General features: G+C 37.5%; 1 protein-coding gene across 1 annotated transcript in view; it reads left to right on the forward strand.

Annotated features, from left to right (window-relative positions):
- Positions 1 to 24409, forward strand: part of STX8 (syntaxin 8) — a 272706-nt gene that overhangs the window by 186688 nt on the left and 61609 nt on the right. Inside the window, exon 7 of the mRNA XM_027857160.1 lies at positions 1272 to 1373. Within this exon, the coding sequence (XP_027712961.1) occupies positions 1272 to 1373 (102 nt within the window). The remainder of the gene's footprint in view (positions 1 to 1271; positions 1374 to 24409) is intronic.

Raw genomic sequence — 24409 nt, forward strand, 5'->3', positions numbered from 1 at the left:
GCATAATTTTGTATTGCTCCCCAAAATGGTTTAGGTTAGTTCACAATTCCACCAACAATGAATTAGTGTCCCAATTTTTTCACATCCCCTCTAACATTTGTCACTTTCCCCCTCAATCATTTTAGCCCATCTGGTAGGTGTAAAATGATATCTCAAAGGTGTTTTAATTTGCATTTCTCTAATCAATAATGATTTGGAGCATATTTTCATATGGCTATAAATTGTCTTCTTCATTGGAAAACTGCCTGTTCATATCCTTTGACCATTTGTCATTTGGGGAATGACTTGTATTCTTACAGATTTGACAGAGTTCTTTATATATTTGAGATATGAGACCTTTATCTGAGAAACTGTCTATAAAATGTTTTCCCCAATTTTCTGCTTTCCTTCTGATCTTGGCTACATTTGTTTTATTTGTACAAAACCTTTTTAATTTAATGTAATAGAAATTTTCAATTTTGCACTTAACTTTGCTCTCTATCTCTTGTTTATTCATAAATTATTCACCTATCCGTAAGTCTCATAAGCAATATGTTTCATGTTCTTCTAATTTTCTTGTAATATCTCTCTTTACATCTAGGTCACATATCCATTTTGATCTTATCTTGATAAATAATAGATAGAATATTTTAAAAAGTATTGACACTTTTTTTCACTTTGTTAATTTTTTTTTCTTGGCAAATTGTTGTTGTATGGTTGTTTTTCTTTTCTTTGATATTCACATTGTTTAATTTGAAGACTATGTGAGAAACTTGGCTACTTTACAATCTCTCTCTCATTTTAATGGACGCCCTCAGCAAGTGTATACTTCATTTTGTGTCCTGTTTAGTTAAACCGAAGCTTCTATGCATGTCTTCTCTGCATTCCACTTGTAGAGATTTAACTTAATCCAGCCATTGATATGGTACCCCATTGTGTTGAGATTTTAAACATTCACTCCCTAGTTGCACAGAGAAAATCCTAGAACAAGTATGTATATTTGTGATTTTCATATGTTTTAAGCTATTTTCCTTTGTCTTTTCATTTATTATAAATTTCTTTTTCTTGTCTGTCAGTGGAAAAATTCCTTTGAGTGGGTATCATATATGGCCTTGAATACTCCAGAAATCTATTTTGTGCCATGGGAAAGATGTAATCTTAGAAAGCAGAAATTGTAGTTATTTTTCTTTTGAGAAGATTTTTGTTACTAGGAAGAACTGCCAAAAAATATTATGACACAAAACAAACCATTACCAGTTATTAATGCTGCATTTTATGTTTTTCCCCACCAGAGATCATTGATGACCTTGCTAACCTGGTGGAGAACACAGATGAAAGACTTTGTAATCAAACCAGACAAGTGAAAATGGTAGACAAAAAGTCATCATCTTGTGGTAAGAAAGATCTGAGTTATGTTTGTATGCCTTTTTAATGGCCTTTTGGGGTTTTGAAGAAAGCTATTAAATTTGGTCTGGGACATGGTGAATTTGAGGGGTACATGCAGGTTTTTTATCCATTAGGCAGTTGGAAATGCACAACTGGAGCTCAGAGTAATAGAGGTACAGTTGTTTCCCAACACTGTCAAAAGGTAAAACTTAAGCCATGAGAGCAGGTGATATTTCCAGTGGATAAAGATTAGAATAGTGTCATGGACAGAAACTTGGGAAATGACAATACTTAGGTACTGGGATAAGGCAAAAGAAACCAGTGAAGAAGACTAAGATGTAAGTTAGAAGCACATGGAGAACCAGGAGAGAGAAAAGTCATGGAAGCCAAGGGAGAAAAATATCAATAATTTAAAAGGGAGTGGGTCAAGAACATCAGAAGTTAGAGAAAAGTGAAAGATATAGATTACTGGGAATAGTTTATTATATTTTATTGGGAAATGACCATGAAGAGAGCAGTTTCAGTAGAGTAGTGGGAACTGAAGGCAGGAAGTATACACTAATATTAATAGAAGCTTGTTTTTATTTTAAAATATTTATTTTTATCTATTAAAATTTAATTCAACACATTATACAAATGCCATCAATTGGCAACATCCAATCTCTAACAAGTGGTTAACAAAACAACATAAGTGTGATAGTTTACACTCAACTTTAGTAGTTTTCTGTATTTTCTGTTTTCTGTATTTTCTTAAAAGAAAAGCCAAGCACTTGCTTTATCAGCAAGTACCTTTATTGTCCAAAGATTTCAGTCTAAGTTATTTTTGCTCTTTAAACTTGTTTTCATTTATGTAATTATAGCGATTTATCTCTTTTTTTTGGTTGTTGTTGTTCTGCATTGTTCACTCTGCACTATGTCACATAAGACTTCAAGTCCCATATAGCTTTGAATTTGTCGTATTTGTTAGGGCACAGCAATGTTCCTTCATATTCCTTCATTACTGTTTGTTCAGTCACTGGACATGGAGTTTTAAGTTTTTTGCTATTACTAATAGTAATATTATGAATATTCAACTTTTCGTATATGCAGCCTTCTTGGGTTATTAAACCAGTATAGTATGATCCTTAGTTGAAAGGTTATGTACAATTTAGGGACTTTCTTCCCATAATTCCAAATTGTGAAGTACTAATTTAGGATTCCTTACATAACATTTTTTCTTATTATCACTGATTTTGAACATATTTCAGATGTTTTTCTTCTTTTAAAAACCATTCATATTTTTTTCTACCCACTTGTCTATTAAGGAGTGACTTTTAATCTTCTGTTAATTCCTTATAGAGTAAACAGAGCTTATTGACTGCCAAATGATTAAAGAAATTGTGGTACATGAATATTAAGGCATACTACTGTAAAAGATGATGAATATGATGATTAGAGGGAAGCAAAGGAAGACATACTGGACTTACTCAGATACTCAAATTGATATGTGACTGTATCAGTGTGGATGATTTCACCAATGATGATCATAACCCTTCCATGCCTGTCATTCCTGTGTGACTTTCATTCATGATCTTCCATAAGTTCACCAGAAAGAGATCCACCCAATCTGCTGGGAACCTTCCTCATTTTCTTTTGTCATCATTAGGTTTCTAGTGGAGCACATAAACTTGTCTCTGTGTTCGTATAACTGATCCATTTTTATTTTTGAATCATACTTTTAATAATATATCTAATTTTATTAAATATTTAGAATAGCTGTCATGCTATTTTATATCTTAGATATGAAACTTCTGTCAAAGAAGTTTGCTGCAACAAAACACTTTATTTTTTATATACTATTAATGTCTGAATATTTTCCCTGTTTCCTTGACTCAGTGAGATTCTCCAAGGTTCTGCTTTATGTTCTCTTTCTTCTCTATATCCTCTTGGTGATCTTATTGACTCCCATAGGGTCAGTTATCACTTTTATATCCTTTCTTCTTACTTTTGCAAACAGACTGGCATTTCATGCATAACAACCTTCCCTCCTCATCTCCTCTTAGAATTCCTGCTTTCATTTACAGCTTGGATCATATGCTACCTGCTACCTGAGGACTTTCCTGATTTCCCAAACTGCTAGATGGAGAATCAGGAGAGAGAAAAGTCATGAAAGCCAAGGGAGAAAAATATCAATAATTTGAAAGGGGGTGGGTTTGACAAATGAACACAATGTGTGTGTGTGTGTGTGTGTGTGTGTGTGTGTGTGTGTACACTTACCTTTGGATATGTTGTTTCCCTCGTGAAATATATGTTTCTCAAGAGTAGGGACTGTTCAAAACCCCTCCAAATACCTGTAAAAAATGGCTCTAAACAAAGAGTAAGGACTGTTTTAATTTTTTTTTCTATCCTTATCTGTAAATGCTTACTGTGAATTCTTTGAATTGAGAGTTTCATTTTTTATATTTGTAAGCCCACTATATAGCACCTGGCACTTTCGAGGAGCTGAATAAATGCCTATTGATTTATTGGTTGAAACAATGTGAGTGCTTTGAGAATTGTGAGTTATCTGAAGGTAGGGAAGATACCAAAGTGGAAACAAACAAACAAACCTTGGACCTTATTAATTAAAAAATGAAGAAGATGAGAACGTCAGTAGCCATCCACCTATATGCATGGCACATGGTTGGTGCTTAATAAAGCTTCTTTCCTGTCTATTGCATCCATTTCTATCTTTCTACTCACATTGCCACTATCCTATTTTAAGCCCTCATTATTTTTCACCTGGTTTGACCAGTTCATTTCCCTAATCTTTAGTAGCTCCTTATTACTTCTGAAATATGATAGTTATATATATGATATAATATAGTATAGTATAATGTAATGTAATACAATATAATAATCTCCTCTTTGGCATTTAAAACCTTTTATAATTTGGCTGCAGCCTACATTGCCAGTCTTATTTCAAATTACTGTTCTTTATTCATGCTATAGTCTTGCCAAAATGGCTTAGTAAGGTACTACATGTTACCATATCTGTGTCTTTGTCCTGGCTGTTCCCTTTGTTTATAATATTTTCTCCCGGCCCCCCCCCCCCCTTGTATCTTAGAACCTCTATTCCCTTCAAACCTCATCTCAACCCTTCTTTGTATCTCAGCCTTTCTTGATTTCCCCAGTTGCTAGTGTATTTTTCCTCAAAAGTACTGATATGCCTATATATGTACACAATACTTTTCTTGACAGAATGTAAACTTTGAGGGTAGGACTACTTAACTTTGTCCTAATATTCTTTTTTTTCATATTTCAGTAATATTTTCCCCAGTTGCTTGTAAAAACAATTTTTAACATTCGTTTTTTAAAATTTTGAGTTCCAAATTCTCTACCTCCTTCCCTCTCCTAGCCTCTCCTGGGGAAGGTAAGCAATTTGATATAGATTATACATGTGCAGTCATGCAAAACATATTTCTGTGCTAGTAATGTTGTGAAAGAAAACAGAGCAAAGAAAAACTATGAAAAAATAAAGAAATTGAAAACCATTATGTTTTGATTTGCATTCATATTCCATCAATTCTTTCTCTGGAGGTGGATAGCATTTTTCATCTTGAATCCTTTGGAATTGTCTAGTATCATTGTATTGGTAAGAATAGCTATCATACATTATTACTGTTACTGCGTACAATCATCTCCTGGCTCTGCTCAGTTCACTTTGCATCAGTTCATATAAGTCTTCTGAGGTTTTTCTGAAAGTGTTCTGCTCGTCATTTCTTATAGCACAATAATATTCCATTAAAATCATATGCCACAACTTGTTCAGTAATTCCCTAATTGAGGGGGATCCCTTCAGTTTCCAATTTTTTTGCTACCACAAAAAAAGTTGCTATAAATATTTTTGTATGTATAAGTCCTTTTCCTTTTCCTTTGATCTCTTTGGGATACAGACCTAACAGTGGTATTGCTCGGTCAAAGGGTATGCACAGTTTTATAGCTCTTTGGGCATAGTTCAAAATTGCTTTCCAAAATGGTTGGATCATCTTCTCTTTGGTTTTGAAATAGAGCAGCTTTACCTTGTTGTAAACAAGGTAAATAGGATTTTTAAAAAATAGGGTTGAAAATATCTAGATGTCTTTCTTTTGCTATCCAGGTCACTTCTGGCCACCTCCTTCTAACCAATAGTTGGTATGTTCGTAGAGAATACATGCTGATTTTGATTTTAATGCTTTTAAATAAAAAATAAGTAGGAAGGTAAATCTACTGTGGATTTCAGAGCTCAGTATAAATGAGCAATATAAAAGTACTGCTTTGAATTATCCATATAATTTCTATTAGTAATAATAGTCAAGATTTACAATCTATTTTATAAGTTATTAATGGCATTTTTCTGTCTTGCCAGTCAGATGTACATTGTATGTAAATGAACAAGTATTCAGTGATTCAGTGGCTGCTTTGAGATTTTACCTACAGATCAAAGATGTTCTTATAGTCAGTTCAATCTCAACTTGACCTTTTTGTGCATTCCGTTTCTTAGAAAGGTTAAACTTCCTGTTGTCCTGAAAAAAGGATTCAAATTCTTTTTGCATTTCAGGAATTTGCTTTGGGGGAGGAGGTATCTAAAAGTGTATGTATTTTTAACCTATATTCTCAGATCGATTTTTTAAAAATAATATTTTCTTTTGAATAAAAATTTCTCAAACAATGTGTCAGAATACTTTGAGATGCTGAGAAGCTCTTAAAAGTATAGAATAAAGAAATTATAATTTTAAGGGGCGATATTTTATATTTTTGTAAATATAATTTTATTTAAATGTTTTCAGTTTTGTTAGCATATAATTTAGTGTAGTAGTTTTCTGATACACTTTATTTACTTTACCATATGTTCTTCATTTCATTTTTGATCTAGGTAATTTGGTTTATCGCTATTTCTTTTTTTAAAAATTGCATTAGGTTTATTAGTTTTATTAGTCTTTTTAAAAAGAAAGCCATGTTTTGGTTAATTATCCTGATATTCTGTTTGCAATAATATACATGTTTCTGTTGATTTTCAAAATGTATACTTTTGTGTTTTGTGGGGAGATAATAATGTGTTATTGCTCTTTGGTTTTTATAATTGCCCAGTTCTTTAGTAGGATCTTTTTGTCTTTTGTTCACATTGATGTTCTAGTTATAAATTTTCCTCTAAAAACTGATTTATCTTTCTCTTACAAGCTTTATGTTATCTTATTGTTTAGCATTCTGTTTAATAAAATCATTTGTTTTTCTGACTTATTCTTTGACCTGCTCTTTTACCTAAACTTAGTATTTCATTGCCTATGTCTTTTTGTGCAATTCACATTGCTTTACATTCAAATATTTAAGTATACACAATGTTATGTGTATATGTACATGTGTGTACACGCTTAATATTGTTTCAGTATCGGGCATCATGGGTAGAATCAGGAAGAATTGTGTACATATTTTGCCTCTTATACATGCTGGCTGTTTGTACCTGGGCAAGTCACTTAATTACTTACTGCCCCAGCAGCTTTCTGAGATTGTTTTGCATAGGAGTTGCTTATCTTCATTGGTAGGAGTTTCCTCACAAGAAGTTCTTTATGCCATTGAAACAGGAGTCACTCTCTGTGGTCCTTATACATTTATTTTCTGGGTTTATTTCTCACAATATTATTTTTTACTATTAAAGTTATCCAAAATCTTGATCACTAGTCTTACTCTTTTGGATTTAGCTGAAGTAAAGATTTTACTCTGGTCCATCATTTTAACTTTGTATGAATCTTCATTTTCTTATAAACAGGAAATTGCTGGGAGAAGTTTCTCAATTCATTGCTTAACTTGTTTCTATTTTATGAACAGTTAGCATGTTATATTCACTGCAGTAATTAAAATTTGATTTTCCCTTTATCAAATTATATTTTCCTTTGAAAAAAAATGTTGATACCTTTTGATTTTACATAACAGGCATTTCTAGATTTCTGTTCCACTAAATTTAAACTCATCTTTCTCCTCAAATGCTTCCTTTTTCAGATAGCACTACCATCCTTCCAGTTCCTCAGGTTTATAACCTTGGTATTTTCCTGGGCTCCTCACTCTGCCTCACCCTATATATCCAATCAGATGCCAAATCTTAACGTTTTTGCCTAACCACATGTCTCACTTCGGACCCCTTTTCTCCACTTATACCATTACCACATTAGTTTACACATCTCATCTAAATTATTGCAACAGGTTCCTAATTGCTATCCCTCCCTCATATTTCTCCATTCAGTTCCTTTGTACACACTATTGCCAAATGATTTTCCATAAGCACAGACTGGACCATGTGACTTGTCAACTTCAGTGGTTTCCTGTTGCCTCTAGGATAAATATAAATTCCTCTGTTTAGCTTTTAGAACCCTATACAACCTGGCCCCAACCTATCTTTTCAGCTTCACTGGACGTAACTTTCATTTCCACACTCTGCAAATCCAGCCAAACTGGCCCTTTTCTCTGTTCTTCATACACAATACTCCATTTCCTTCTTTGGTGTTTTATATGTGCCATCCTTCTTGCCTGGAAGGTACTCCCTCCACATAATGGAGTCTCTCTATTACTTTAAAATGCAGCTCAAACATCATATTTTTTTGGACGCCATTCCTGATAGACCCAACTGCTATTGCCCTCCCTCCCAAACTACTTAATATGTATTTGTATTTATTCACTTCTGTATTTTTGCTGCATATATTTATGTATGTACCTGTGGTCTCCTCCCCTCCCTCGCATTAGAATATAAGTTCATAGTGAGAAGGGTTTTTTTTTTTAATTCTTTATGCTGTGTCCCTAGTGTCTAGCATAGTAGGTGCTTAATAAGTACTTATTGATTGATCATCTGGCCCAGTCACCTTCCTTCTAGCAGGTATTATAATATTATCTCCATTTTACAAATGAGGCAACTGAAATTTGCAGGTATTCACTATTTGCTGAAAGTCACAGATTTTGGTAGTACTAGGGCCTAGCACTAAAACTAAAGTTTCTTGATTTCTAGTTTAGAGCTGTTTCTCCTATATCATCTCACCTTTTTGATTATGTGGTGAAAAGTTACATGTGAATGAAAATGGTAATTAACTATATAAAATTGAAATCTTTGGTCTTGATCTTTTCTCACTCAGTCTGCAGAGTTGAAGTGAGCCCTTTGAATAAATCATGAATACAAGTAATAATCCACTTTGGATGTTTAGAAAACTCGTTTCACCCTGTCCTGGTACTTCCTTACTAAGGAATGATGCATCAGATGTTAATAAAAAGTGTAACAAAGACTAAGCTTTCTCCTGTAGGCCTGGTGGCATCACTGTTTAATTAGCATTTGCTGTCTGTGTGCATGCTAATCAGGGAGTATTGAAAGAGCTTCCCAGTTCAATTCTCTACTTTCCCTCCTCTTGCTTGTATTATCACATTCTTCTTGGTAACTGATCTTTAAGAAGGGACCAGTGCCACTTAAGTCCCTTGTTTCTAAAATCACATAAGTCATCAAACTAGAGCAGATCTTTTCATTACAGTTCTTCCTCCCCACCCCCTACCCCTAATACTGCAAAGCATTCTCCCTGATCTCTGCCCTCCAGGATATTTAGTATCACTTCGTATCAGGATGTGATTGCGAGCAGCCAGTATTATAAATATTTTAATCCTGTGGGTGCTTGTTTGATCTCTGACACATTAATCTGTCCACCTTTCCAAGCCCGCACCTCTTCCTCCTTCCTATCTACTCCTTACTTACCCTATCTCAATAATGTCTATGGCTTCTGATCCCTAATTATTTTCAGCCCCACCTTAGCATTCTGTAAATCCCAGTTCCAGCCCTATCTGGGATCACCTGTTTTCATGCTAATGTAGCTTAGCTTCTGGTAGCATTGCTCCATTTGGGAATGAAAGGGGAAGCAGGAACTATGATGCAAACTTGCTTTTCTGTTTCTGAACACCTAAGTAGTCTTCAAGGTACAACCAAGTTTTGTGTTGTGCTTCTTAGCAAGTAGGGCTTTAGTAACCATTACATAATAAGACTTCTGTTTTTAAAACACCTCGTGATGAAAAAATAACCCTGACTTGTGGAAAAATAACTGTCTTAGAATAAGAACCACAATGACTGTGTTAGAGTGAGTGTGACAAAATTTTTTCTAAGGCTTAACTGAGGCCTACAGCATGACTTGCCGTATCATACCATTCTTTTGGCCACTTATTGACTTATTTGAGTCAGTGTAATTATATAGTAGCCAGAAAAGCTAATGGGATCTTAAGCTATATTGAGAGGCATAGTGTTCAACATCAGAGATGTGATTGTCTCTGCTTTAACTCCTTGTCACGCCAGAATATTGTGTTCAGTTCTGGGCAGCACCACATTCAAAGTATTATTGTGAAGGGCCTTGAGTTTATGTCGTTTGATGGTCGATGGAAAGAACTGTTACTCTAGAATACAGAGGTCTGAGAAAGGAAATATGATGGCTATCTTCAGGTGTTTTAAGGATTGTCAAGAGAAAGGGAAGTTATACTGTTCATTTTAGCCCAGAGGGTGGAGCTAGGAGCAATAGCAAGAAAGTTGTAGAGGAAAAGTTTCGACTTAAGGTAAGAGAAAACTTCATAAAATTAGAGTAATAGAGTTGTACAGTTGGCTGTCATAGGAGGTCATGGAGTTCTCCCTCACTAAACATCTTCAAGCAGAGGCTGGATGACCCCTTGTTGGGTATGTGTTAGATGGGATTTTTGTTCAAGGATAGATTGATTAGACTGCCTCCGAAGTCCTTTACAGCTTTTGAGATTCTGTGCTTTTCCTGTATTCTACCTGTTTCAAAAAATTATGTTTATTAAAACAAAAACCTGTGGATCACCTGTACTCATTCTCTCTCCTTCCCCAAATCTGATCAGTTACCATGTCCTTTTGGTGCTTCTGTCTCTTCCATTACTTTTTTTTCCTTTTTTTTTCATTGTCACCAGTAGTTGAAGGTCTTTACCTTATGCCTGTATTTCCACAATAATCATCTAACTGGTTTTTTGCCTATTGTGTCTTCTTCCCTGATCTATTCACAATGGTAATCAAATTAATCTTAAAAACTACTTTAATTGTGTCATATTCCTATTGTTTCCTGGTAACTTCAGGATAAAGTTCAAAGTCCTAACAATATACCTGTTATGAAGATTTATTATTACTATATAAAAATATTGTCACTTTCTCCCAACTGTCCTTTTATTTACAAGACACTTTTGCATAACTTGTTTGATCTTGTTTGATCCTCAGAATAATCTTTAAACACAACAGATATTATTCATATTTAACATGAAGAAACTAAGACTCAGAGATAAGGAAAACAGCCCATGTTTTCTGACTCCTAGTTCATCATTCTTTCTCTTAATTAAAAATATAAAGCAATAAGAATTCCATAAATAGAATTTTGTGGTGGTTATTGGAACCATGGTCACTATCTAAAAGTGGATTTTCTCCGGGGGGGCAAGGATCAAAACGAAAAGTTTATTCTGTCAGTTATGAGAAATAAATAATAAAATATTCCATTTTCATGGAATAACAGCCTCATTTTATGATTCTTTCAGATTATTAAAGACTTTAATACTATGATACATTTTCACAGCTATGACAAAAAAAATCAATGAATCAAATTTCAACCACAACATTTGAGTAAGTATATATTGAGTGCCTACTGTGCACCATGTTCTGTGCTCAGCCTTAGGATTGCAAAGAAAGGCAAAGAGCAGTCCCTGCTCTCAAAGAGTTTACATTCTAATGGGGGAGATAACGTGCAAACAACTATGTAAAAACAAGATATATACAGGATAAATTGGGGATAATCCTAGAGGAAAAGCCCAAGTATTAAGAGAGATTGGGACTCACTACCTGTGTGACTCTGGGCAAGTCACTTAACCCCAAGGGCCTCACAAAAAAAAGAGAGAGAGAGAGAGAGAGAAATTGGGAAAGGTTTCTTGTAAAAGATGGGATTTTAACCAAATTAAGCCAACAGCTGCATAGAGCCTGCCAAACAAAGGTATATACCCTTGTCAAAAGGGATCTGAAATGTGAGTTGCCTTTAGAATCATTTAATCCTGAGATCACTACCCCTGATTTGTCAGTTTTTAGTCATATTGTTTAGTGAATTTGCAAGGAACATTTTGCAAGGAAACATTTTTTTTAATGATAGGAAATGAATAATATGGAAAATGCTAACTTGTAGAATTTTAAAATACTAGCACACTTTGATTTGCTGAATTCTCTAGATGAAAAATTGTTTCTCCTGTGAGATTCTTTTATGAAAATTTTTTACCCTTTCCTTAATTGGTGATATTGATTTAAGTCGACCAAAACTAGAACATTGATTCCTAAACCTTGCAATGTTTTTGGTACTTTGAATGAGGGAAAAATGATGCTTTCCATCTGGCTTCCCCAACCTTTTCCCCTGAACCCCACTTCTACCCTTATTTCAAATCTTCCAGTTCTTATAAAAAAAAAAAGAAAGAAAGAAAGAACTGCTTAAGGCCTGGTTATTTACCTAATAAACTGGCTCTTGTATTGCCTGGGAAATGCTTACATTTTTCAGCCAAGAAATCCTAGTAACAGGCAAACAGAGGTCTAGCAGTCAGGTCTGAAGAAACAACAAAATGAAGGTCAGCTAATATGACCATTATTCTCTTTCCTGGTGGCCATGACAGCAGTGAGGTTTATTTGAAGATCCCAGACTCAGAATCATTGCTTGCATTGTTAGCCTCCCAAGTATTTTAGTCTGTGCCAACAGTTTCGGATATTAATGTATTCTAGAGATCAGTGAATGAAGAATTCCTCTGCACTTTTTTTCTTTTTTTAATTTTTTTTTCCTTCCATACACTTTGTTTGCAGTGTCTTTGTCTGCCAGACGTTGCTGGGCATTTCTAATGAGAAAGCAAAGAATTGCAGAAGGAAAAAGCAAAGGGGGAGGGAGGGAGAGAATAGGAGAGGAAAATAGGGCGTGTTTAGCGCTTTAACAGTAAGGTGAAATTTTTACAAGCTAGTCAGGTGCACAAGGCTCATTCAGGGAGGGCATTGGTGATGCAAATACAGAGTGAAAAGCTCATTTTTTTGGACACGTCCAACTCATTGATTAGCTTCCTGCAACAAAAAGTACTTTTATTTTTGAACACCATTTTCCCTGCAGGACACCCTGCCTCAGCACTGCTTTAGTATTCATCCAACTTCATTACTGCAGCCACCTCTCAGCCCACCCTGGGCAGCTGCTAAAAGGGGGAAAAATTAAAGCAATTCATACTCCTGGTGACTTACTGCTGCAGAATAATTGGTTTCTGTTTGCAAAGAACATTATCACAGCAAAGCCCAGAAAGCAGAAAGGCTTGTCTGAAGAAGGGTTGTTGAGAAAGGAACTTGCTAGTGAACGTATTTATTAAATTGTAACAGAATATGTAGAAATAGTTTGTTAATGGAAAAATCAAACGCATGAAAAATAATTTACCTAACTATTATTTTGATAAATCTGAGAAGGTATTTTTTGTAGGTTAAAAATATAAATTTTCTATTTCAGTACTAGGATTTGTACTTAGATTTTTGTATGTGTGCTTACATACACATGTATTAACATATTCGTTGATCCCTCATGGAAATGTTAATGAGACTAAACCAGTTAAAGAGTTCCCCTACACAGTGCTGTGCTTTGGGTAAGGGTGGAATGAAATGCAGACCCTCTGAAGGCTTCTCTGACACACAAGAAGTCCCTTTGTTTCCTGTTTTATAAACCAGAGGCATGTCTAAAATTGCAGGGAAAGTGAGAGGGGGCTGAAGAGTTAGTCCTGGAGGCGTGGCTTTCTATATTAAATGGAGAAAAATTATTAGATGGTTGTTTGTGCCTGCATTTAATGGGCAGTGGTATGTTTTGAAGTTCTAAAGGAAGGTGCTCTGAAGATGTAAGCAGGATCTGTCTTTCATTTGGACTTAATTAAGAAACTTGCTGGCTTTGTCTGTAGGGGGCCCATTACGTGCAAGCTTCAACCCCCTCTGAATAGGGGCTCAGCCTGGAAAGTGTATACATGCCATACTGCCTTTGTGTTATGTTGCCAAACTGGAGACAGTAGCAAGTGCAAGCTAGACTTGCCAAAGGTCATCCCTTGTTGTTCATAAATGTGAACTCACATCCCAAATAGAAAGCTAAAGCAAGTGTACAGACATTTCTTACAGACCTAGAACTGATGAACTTTTCTATTTAGTGAATATAGTGAACAAAAAAATCGCAGAGGGTTGGTTAGAAAAGAGTTTGTCATGTTTTCCAGAGTTTACCTTCTCTGATGATAATCCAGGACCAGCATTATCATAGTATGGTAGATATTGGACCTAGGTCTGGAGGAGTCTCTTTCACTTGATATACTGTGTGTGGTATAGCGTGGAAATGTCTTGGTAGCCCATAGAATGTAACTGTACTCCTTAAAGAATGTAAGCCTGTGCCCCAGAGAAATATGAGGGTACTTCTGGGGGTGGGTAGGACTACAATTCATCACTAATAGTTCCTTTTTCATATTTTGTGTCTGATAACTCAAACAGCTTAGAGTACACCCCAGTCCATGAGACTTTCTTTAGAGACATTCAAAACATAGGAGAACAAAAGATTCAGACACATAGGGAAAACACTCAGGTGACTATTTCTCGGGCTTTTACTGCAATTCCACAAAGAGATCTCACTTGGCCCTCTGGCTTTCTTTTCCTGTCAACACACTCAACTCTGCAGTCACAGTATTAAGGGAAAATTAGGGGTGGGCTATTTCTGATTCTGCAACATGCCTCAAAATGGGAGTCTGGTGCCTTCATTAGGGCCATAGACAGTATCAACTGTCTTGTTGCTCTCTGTCCAGCCTCCTTGATTGTGCTAACTCTGTTAGACCGGGAGCCATTTAATCCCTGCTAATTCACATGAAATAGTATGGAGAGCAAACAGTCTTTGCTTAAGGATCAGAGATTATTTTTAACACTTCTTGTTCACTAGTGCCTTTCTTGCAAGCTCCCATTGATCTAGATTCTGGATCTTTCCTGCCTAGGTTTTGGTGCTTGTCTGAACCTATGGCACTTGTCTTTTCCTCTTTGCATTAGCGGTCCTGGAGTCAGCCCTATCTACTCCTGATACTAAACCCACTATGTTATTTAGACCCGTGATACTTGTCAAACTGTTCCTGCTTGCTTGAATTCCCAAGTCCTACCTAGTTTCATTCCCATTTCCCCTAGGGCCTAGGTCATTGTCTGCTATGCCCAAAGGGACAGAAGCCATCAACCTTCTTTGGCTGTCTTTCCTTTCCTCTTTGGTATGTTTCTCTTCTTCCTCCGTTCCCCCTCCCTATCACCTTTTCTCTTTACCTATGTCCTTCTCTGTGGTTCTGTTTTCTTATACCTTTCTGAATATTCCACAGCACCTAAAAGGCATTCAACACCTGCTGACAAATTTATTCTGCTTTTTTCTTTCATTTTCCTTCTCCTGTCAATCTCTTTCCCTCCTATTCTGCCACTCACTGACCATAACCTGGATAGAAGTTTGTTTAAAAATATTGTTGGATTTATTGAATTGCATTTAACATCCCTTAAAAATCAAGTGGCTTTTAATATTTTCATAGCTCATTTTACAAAAGCCACATTATAGTATTCTAAGCTGCTTTTTAAAAAACTTTTTTGTGACTTTTGTTCCTGCTCCCCTCTCCCCTGCCTGAATCGGTGGCTTTAAATAAAATAAATGTTAATCTTTCCTCATAATAACCCAGAGAAATAGAAGTTTCTGGTATTATTAGATGATTAGATGATTTAAAAGGAAATAAATATCTCTTCACCAAATATATTTGGTCTTATGTATATCAAATATATATATTAGTTCTGGGCCTCCAAAGCTGAAAGGGTAGATCTTAACCTTTTGATAAGGCAAGGTTTGTAGTAAGGAGGCTTTTTTTTTTCTTAAGATTCCCCTTGACATACTGGAATTACGTGGACAATATTAGCATCAATGTTTTAAATGGTTTTGAGGTGTCTTTAACTGAAACAGTTATAAATATTATAAATCTTTAGTTCCTTCTAATGAGTTGTTCTTGTAAAAAAAGGAATGAAACAGAACTAAAATCTGTTCTACTATAGATTAATTTCCTCAGGAATGTTAGCAAATTGAGTTGGTATACAATGGAAAAAGTAGCTAAGAAGCTAACAGACCCATCATTAGCCATCCTTTCCCTCTTCAGATGCCCTGTCCATTCCCCAGCACACAATGTAGGACTAAGGCCTTAAACAAGGGATCCAAGAGAACCGTGGACAAGAAACATACAATGGTGTGGGATAAATTTCTTTAGCATAAATAGCTGTCTCCAAGGGTGACTGGTGTGAATGGATTCCTGCTGTGTGGGTCTCTGTGCCTACACAGGAGATCTATGGCTTTAAGGGCCCTGGTCCCACCCCCTGGGCTGTGTAAGTTCTGAGGCTCCCCTGCCAGGCTTGGTGAGCAATCCCCCTGTGGGCCTCCTCTTTCCTTTCAAGCTGTGAGTGGTAAGGAGCTCAGTGACAGCTCCTCTTTCATTTCCCTTTGCAAATCCCAGTGCTGCTCCTGGGGCTTTCAAAGGGAAAGCATAAGACATTCTACTTGTTCTGTCCAGCAGGACAGGACCTAAGGTCATTCAAGCAGTAAGCCTGGGGAAGGCCTTCTCTTTTGCATTGACATGTAATGGAAATTCCCTGGAATGACAAGGGAACCCCAAATTGCCCCTTCTCCCATCCTCAATATCACTCACCAACTCAGGAACCTTGATCTGAGACTTTATTATCTTTGGAACTTGTGGCCTGTCTCATAATTCTTTCTTCCTTGTTCTAGTTACAGTCCCTAAGTGATTGGGTCTATTTGAGCTGTTACTGTCAAGATTGTTGACATTTTGTTTGCTGCCCTTAATCTTCATCTATTCATTTCTCTTCCCCTTAGGGAAATGTAGAAAATAAACTTATCCCAGAGTTTTCTGAAGTTCCCTACCTCCTCGACCACCCTAGCCCCCAGTAAAATAAAGACATCAGAAATAAGCACTTAGAGTGCATTGGCAAGGTTCAGTTCTTGATCGGTATGAACTTCAGGGTGAACCTTTAGCAGTAGCTTGTATTCCCATTAATCATCTGTTTGGTATAGAAGTGTAATGGTTGGCACATCCTTAGCATTAGAAAATCTAGAACCCACCGCATAGGCCTGTATCAGTGCTGGGTGATATCTGTACCTGAGCAAGGTTCTGAATTCAGAATGTCTATTATCCCCTCACTCACAGTATTTACAGTGACATTATTGAGTACTTCTGGACTTACTTTGTAAGTCTTAGAGTTCTCATTAGATAGATATGAAATAGATATTGCATTTGAAAATACTTATTTTCACAGTGATTTGTAAATCCTTGTATTCTACAGAGAATGACTCATCATTTCAAATAGTCATAATGTAACATCTCTGAGGAATATAAAATAGCAGTTGAAAGGAAAATTTAAATGAATTAGATTATTTTATCTTAAAAAATAAAAGCCAAAAGGATGCCCAGTGTGAAAAATATCTAAGGGAAGATAATTATCAGTAGTTCGAGCTTTAAGAGCTTCTGGGATTGAAATATAAAAGGTATCAGAAAGGACTTCTGGTCCATAAGAATTTTTATCATAGAATCACAGCCCTAGAGCTAGAAAGGGCCTCAGATGTTATCTAGTCTAACCCCCTCATTGTAGAGACACAGAAACAGAAGCACAGATTTGGCCAAGGTTACACAGGTAATAAGTTGCAGAGGTGAGCCATGAACCTAGAGAGCCAATGCTCATCCTTTAGATTAGATAATAGGAGGGCCTATTATTTGGAGAGGGGAAAGAGACAACTCTGGTGAAAGGGAGCAAGTTGCAAGAGCTTCTGAAACAAATAAATTGCAACTTAGGAGGAAAGAAATATTGCAAAAACATGTATGTGGTCAGATGTGAAGAGCTTAGAGAAAGAGGAGAAATAGGAGTGACACAGGAACTGCAGCCATTCAAGGGATTGGAGAGAAAGACCCTGAACTATGTCCCCTTATTCAGGGTGGGGTCAGAAGTCTTACTGCCTGGCACTGAAAGGGAGCCTTGCTGGACTAGGTAGACTCCAAGGTCTTCTCCAGGTCTTTGGTCCTAGGAACAGAAGAACCGCAGCGGTGATAGGAATAGCAATAGTTGACGTTTATATGTGCTTTACTACTCTATAGATCCCTGTGAGGTCGGTGCTGCTATTATTTTCACTTTACAAATAACTAAATGAGGTTGGCAAAGTTGAGTGACTTGACCAGAGCATATAGTATTTGAGCGTAGGTCTCTCTTGACCCCCAGTCCAGCATTTTTCCTGTTACATTATTTTGAGGCATTGGTTAAAGATTCAATTCATTAAGCATGTATTAAATATGTGGGGGTAACTGGTAATAAAGAAAAGAAGGAAGAGAAAAAAGAAATTTGGCATGTTCCCCTGGCATTTCGCTTTAAGTTTTTAAACAAAAACAAACCAAAAAAAAAAAAATAAAAAAAGCAGAACTGTATGGTAGCAATAAATGAAGGCGGGCAGAAAAAAAGTCTTAAAGATACATTCTTCATAAGGATTAAGCTATGTAGGGGAGATAAATTGCTACCAGACTATTTAGTGAATATGCTCTTTATAAATTAATTATAGAAGGATAAATTCTGATTAAGAGGAAGGGTAGAGACTATGTATTTTTTGAGACTGTACATCTCCCACAACCTAACAGAGTGCTTTATTAATGTTTGCTGAGTGAATTAATGAAGGCTATATACATCTTCACTGTGATCCAAAGACTTGGTAAGTAGCAGAAGATTCAATGTAAGCATTTAGAAAAATGAAGGTAAATAACCTATTTTTTTTAAGTCCAGAATAAATGTTCCAGAACTTTAAAAAAAAAACAAAAAACTTTGTCATTTTCTGATCAAGTAGGCCAACATTAAAGGTTTAGGTTGCTTAACTTCTGTCTATTAGGGCAGCTGGGGTGTAGGGTATGTTTAGGGAAGACTAGGCTGCTGAGCCCTTTTGAGGGCTGCTTTCCACCTTTGATGTCCACCTGCTCCACCTAACTCTCACCTGTGGCTCCAAGAAGCTGTAGCATGTGCAGTGGCCACACCCTGGTAAACCATTTCAGCAGATGGGCTGACAGGTAACTGATAGGTTCAGGGTAACCAAGGAGTCTTAAACCTGTTGGTGAGTTATTGGTGGGGGGAGGGGGGGTGTCTGCCCCAAGCATGTGAAGATTTCCCCTGGTGGAATGGAGGGATGAGAACAATTTGTTCCAACAGCCATGAAGGCAACTGAAGCAGGCACTATGGAGTGCTTAGAGCTTGGTTAAACATCAAAGACGCCAAGTTCATCCATCGCATCTTGAGCCATTGCCAATTGGCTTGATTCTGTTCTTCCACTGGACTGTGATGACTCTGGAGGAGAGAGTGAGGGTGATGACTTCTCACAGCTCTGCCTCACTTAAATCTAATTTACACACAAATCAAAAGACATCACCCATACAATTTTACCATTTTTACCTATCTCAAAGTCCTGTGGTGACAGGCGAGTGACAAAGCAGCAAGTGGGGATACACTTGGAACTATAGTCACAATCCTGCACACAGGCAGCCCAGGCCATAGGGGCATCTTCTCACTGGAAGCATCAGGGTGATTTGGCAGCCTCCTGGGTGTCTGAGCAAGCTTTTAAGGATTGCACTGCTCATCTCCTGGTGTGAGGAAGGGGCTAGAAAAGTGCTGTAAAAATTGTGTGCTTACCCAACCCTGGCCTGATAACCACGGTAGGCAGGGATCCCACCCTGCAGTTGAAATATTAAAAAAAGGTACAAGTGTCTACAAAGATGATTCCATTCACTGTCAGCACGTGGAATGTGTGCACACTTATAGACAACATAAAATCCAGTAGACCTGAAAGACGAATAGCTGTTGTTGCAGGAGAACTCAGCAGATATTGCATCCAAATAGCAGCCCTGAGTGAAACAAGGTTAGCAAATGAAGGCCAGCTTACTGAAGTTGGAGCTGGATACATGTTTTTCTGGAGTGGCTACCATGAAGGGGAGCGCCATGAAGCTGTTGTAGGTTTTGCAATCAAAACTAATCTAGTCAACAAGCTTTTGTGCCTACCAGAAGTGAAGACAAAATGATGACAATGCAGTTGTCTCTTGCAAGAAAATGTTGTGCCACCGTTATCAGCGCCTGTGCTCCCTACCTTGACAAACCATGATGAGGTCAAAGAAAATTTTTATGAAGATCTGGAGACCCTTATTGTCAGTGTGCCAAAAGAGGACAAGTTTATAATTCTGGGTGACTTTGTTGCTAGAGTGATGCTAGAGTAGGCTCAGACTACCAGACTTGGTAGGGAGTCCTAGGGAGGAATGGAGTCGGAAACAGCAATGGCAATGATCACTTACTACTTGTAAGACTTGTACGTCTCGTGACCTTCTCATCACCAACACTGTCTTCCGTTTACCTAAACTCAATAAAACTTCATGGATGCACCCTTCCAGGAAATATTGGCATTTAATAGACTATGTGATTGTAAGGAGAAGAGACAGACAGGATGTGAGAGTGATGAAGGCAATATGTGGTGCAGAGTGATGGACTGATTATGGACTTATCCTCTCCAAGCTAAATATTCAAATTCAACAAAAACTGCATCCCTAAGGCAAAATGACTGTCAGAAGAATTAATGTCAAGAGATTAGAGCTCTTCCCTGAGAGGGAACAGTTTACTGCTAACTTGGAGGGAAAGTTGAGCCAACACAAAACTGTCAACAGTGGAGCAGAAAAGGAGTAGGCAGTTTTCAGAGATTTGGTGTATAGCACTACATTTGCTCATCCGGGTCAGAACACTCACAAACATCAAGACTGGTTTGATGAAAATAATGGGGAAATTCAGAAGCTGCTAAGTGAAAAATGAGAACTCCACAGGGTTTACCAGCAGGATAGTTCATCCATCTCTAAGAAGACAGCATTTCATTCCATCAAAAGTAAAGTACAAGCAAAGCTTAGAGAAATGCAGGTTTCTTGGCTCAGTAAGAACGCAGACAAAATTCAATGTTATGCTGATAGTAACCATCCAAAGGGCTTTTATGATGCCATGAAGCCTATTTATGGGCCAAAGACCTATGGTGCATCTCAACTACTCATTGCTGATAGAGCCACATTGATTAGTGATAAGGACATGAACCTAGAGAGATGGGCTGAACATGTCCATAGTGTTCTCAACAGACCTTCATCAGTCAATGTTGAAGCCATTGACTGTTTACCTCGGGTTGAAGTCAATCCCTCCCTAGCTGAAGCTCCAACTGAAGAAGAGGTTTTGAATGCCATCAGGCTCCTTTCGTGTGGCAAAGAACCAGGTGCTGATTTTATTCCAGCTGAGATTTACAAGGCAGGGGGTCCACTGCTCATACAAAAGCTGATTGAAATCTTCCAGGTTATATGGCAAGAGGAGGTTAACCCCAGGAGTTAAAGGATGCCTCCGTTGTCCCTCTCTATAAAGGTAAAGGAACATTGTCCTGTGACAATCACAAGGAGGTATCTCTCTTTGTCATTGCTGGCAAGATTCTTGCCACAGTCCTTCTTAATAGGCTGATCTTTCACCTGGAAGATGGTTATCTACCTGAGAGCCAGTGTGGCTTCAGAAAGGGCTGAGGAGCAGTCAGTATGGTAATTGCTGCCTGACAGCTCCAGGAGAAATGCCAGGAGCAGAACAGAGGTCTGTACACAACATTTGTAGATCTGACCAAGGCCTTTGACACTGTCAGTTGTGAGGGTTTAAGGAAAACTATGTCAAAATTTGGTTGCCCGGAGAAGTTCATTAGCATTATATGTCAATTTCATGACAGCATGCTTGCCCGGGTTCTGGATAATAGACAATGCTCTCCTGCTTTCCCAGTCACCGATGGAGTGAAACAAGGCTGTGTGCTTGCTCCTATCTTTTTAGCTTGATGTTTTCAGCCATGTTGTCAGATGCCTTCAATGAGTTCTAACATGGCATCAAGGTTAGCTACCACGCTGATAGTAAATTCTTCAACTTGAAAAGACTATAAGCCAAGACCAAAGTGGAGGGAGTGTTGGTGCATGATTTTCTGTTTGCAGATGATTGTGCACTCATTGCAGCTTTTGTAGCTGAGATGTAACAAAGCATGGACAGAATCTCTGCTGCTTGTGCTAATTTTGGCCTAACAATTAACACCAAGAAAACACAGGTGCTCCATCAGCCACCACCACACCATCAATATGTAGAACCATTGATTACAGCAAATGGAGAAGTTTTGAATGCTGTAGATACACTTACCTTGTTTGTGATCTTTCCAGGGATGTACACATTGATAATGAGGTTGATGCACACATTGCCAGAGCTAGCTCAGTGTTTAGGAGGCTCTGAAGCAAAGTGTGGGAGAGAAGAAGTATTAGACAGGCTGACTACCAAACTGAAAGTCTACAGAACTATTGTGCTGACCTCATTGTTGTATGCCTGTGAAATCTGGACAGTATACCAGTACCATGAGTGCCATGCCAGGAAACTGAATTGCTACCATTTGAATTGTCTTAGAAAGATTCTAAAGATCACCTGGCAGAATCAGCAGACACTGAGGTCCTTTCTCAAACTAAACTGCCAAGCATTCAAAATCTACTTCAGAGAGTGCAACTCCAATGGGCTGGCCACGTTATTCAAATGCTGATCTTGCCAAAAAGAATATTTTATGGAGATCTCACACAGGGCAGGCATTCACATGGTGGTAAGAAGTAGTGATACAAGGACACTCTCAAGGTCTCTCTTAAGAGCTTTGGAATTGATTGTGTGACATGGGAGATACTTGCACTGGACCACTCATCATGGCGTGCCCACATCAGAGAATGTGCTGTGCTCTATGAGCAAAGCAAAATTGAAGTAGCTCGAAAGAAATGTGAGATGCACAAATTAGAGAATCCACCCCAGATATTCACATGAACTGTTTGTGCCCGATCTGTCGTAGAGCATTCCAAGCTCGTATTGGTCTCATCAGCCACAGTTGGACACGCTATAACTTGACTCTAGCATAGTGATGTCATTTGGGTCCTCTTTGAGAACAAATGACAATAACCATTAGGACAGCTAGGTGGCACAGTGAATGGAGTGCAAGGCCTGGAGTCAGGAAGGCATCTTCCTGAATTCAAATATCGCCTCAGGGAGTTCAAATCTGGCCTCATACACTTACTAACTGTATGACCCAGGGCAAGTCACTTCACTCTGTTTGCCTCAGTTTCCTCATCTGTAAAATGAGCTGGAGAAGGAAATGGCAGACCACTTCAGTATCTCTGCCAAGAAAACCCCAAATGGGGTCACTCAGAGTCATATATGACTGAAAACAACTGAACAATAACAATAACAAATAACTTTTTTTTCCTTGCCAAGTTCCTCAACTATGAAATGGGAATAATAATACCTGCATACTGGCATTGTGAGATCAGCTTACATAATATCTGTAAAGTACCTAGCACAGTGCCTAGGAATGGTAGGTACTTAATAAATGCTTGTTTCTTTCCTTCTTTATATGGACAAGGGAGTATAAGTGTGAAATTGATACAAGGCAGAAGAAAGAAGGGGGTCAACCACTAGATACCTTTTCATAGGAGCCCTTCTTTCCATCCTCAAATCTGTCTTCCGTATTGCTGTCTCCAAGATATTTTTATGCATAGTTAGTCATGTTTGCTACTTTAAAAAATTTTTTTAATGTATTCCGGTTATCTACCATGAACAGTTCACATTCATTTGCATGGCATTCAAGGTGCCATGGTCTTGCACTTCCTCACTTTTGCAACCTTATTTTGTATTACTCTTGTCCATATACTCTGGGTAATTGCCCTGTTATAGTAAGCATTGTACATCAATTTTGCCCAGTCTCATGAGGAGAAGGATATATGAGATAGGTCAGGTTTCTGCTGCCTGGAATGGCCCCTAAATTAGACAACACAAGGGCTTTGCTCCAAACATCTACCTTGCCCTCTCCTGACCACTCAAAAATGCAACAGATACTAATTCATACCAGTCAGAGAACTAAAGAAAAGAGGGAACTGGGGCAGGGGGCTAGTATGCATGGCTGCACCAGGCCAAAGAAAAGGGGATTGGAATCCATTTGGGGAGAGCTCTCTCTCCCTCTCTCCCCTATCCCTGAAGCTCTTTTGGGCAGGAACCAAAGCCAATGAAAAGTAAATTTTCTGACGTGGGAAGAAACCTTATGTTTCAGCCCTGGGGATAAACACTCTATCAAAAGAAGAGAAATCAGAAATTTTTATTGAAAAATCCTAAATCAAGAGAGGTCACTAAATTCAGAAAGGAAAGTGAAGTGCAGAAGGGAAGACAGAAACTCTGGATTCCCAAAAAAGTATAGAGCAGGAGTTTTTCAGAGAAATAAGAATCTTGAGATTAAAGGTAGAAAGGAACACAGGGAAAATTTTATGGCCTGGTAAAACTTGAATACATAGTGATGAGCCTCTCCAGATAATCAAAAGAAAGAACAGTAAGTTTGGAATACAAATACACTGAAGTAAAAAAAAATGATGGAGATAGAGAAGCAAAAGGCAGTATTGTTAAAATATCACATTATCTCTCAACCAGAAATCTTTCAAATGGGATGTATAGAGGTCACTTAAAGATCATAGATCTTCCTTCTAGAAGAACATGACAGATTGAAAAACCTGAGTAACACGGTGCAGAAAATATTACAAGAAAACTTCTCAGAAATTCTGAATACAGAGAACAAAGCACCTGTCAAAAGAATCCACAGATTGCCTCCACAAGGAAAAAAACTATGCTTCAAACTCTGAGATACAATTCCAATTGTAGATCCCAAATTCTGCAAGTGGCCAGGAAGAAGACTTTCAAATATAAAGGAAAGCCTATCCTACACCCAACAGAAACCATAGCAGGGAATGGAATAGTATACTATATTAAAAAACAAAAACAAAACCAAGGAGTGCAAGATACAGCCCAAAATAACATACCCTATAAATCTGAACTTAACTATCACTGAAGAAATATGTATGGTTAGTAAAA

This window comes from Vombatus ursinus, unplaced genomic scaffold, assembly GCF_900497805.2.
Source record: "Vombatus ursinus unplaced genomic scaffold, bare-nosed wombat genome assembly UNPS02011916.1, whole genome shotgun sequence".
In the NCBI taxonomy this organism is placed as follows: Eukaryota; Metazoa; Chordata; class Mammalia; order Diprotodontia; family Vombatidae; genus Vombatus; species Vombatus ursinus.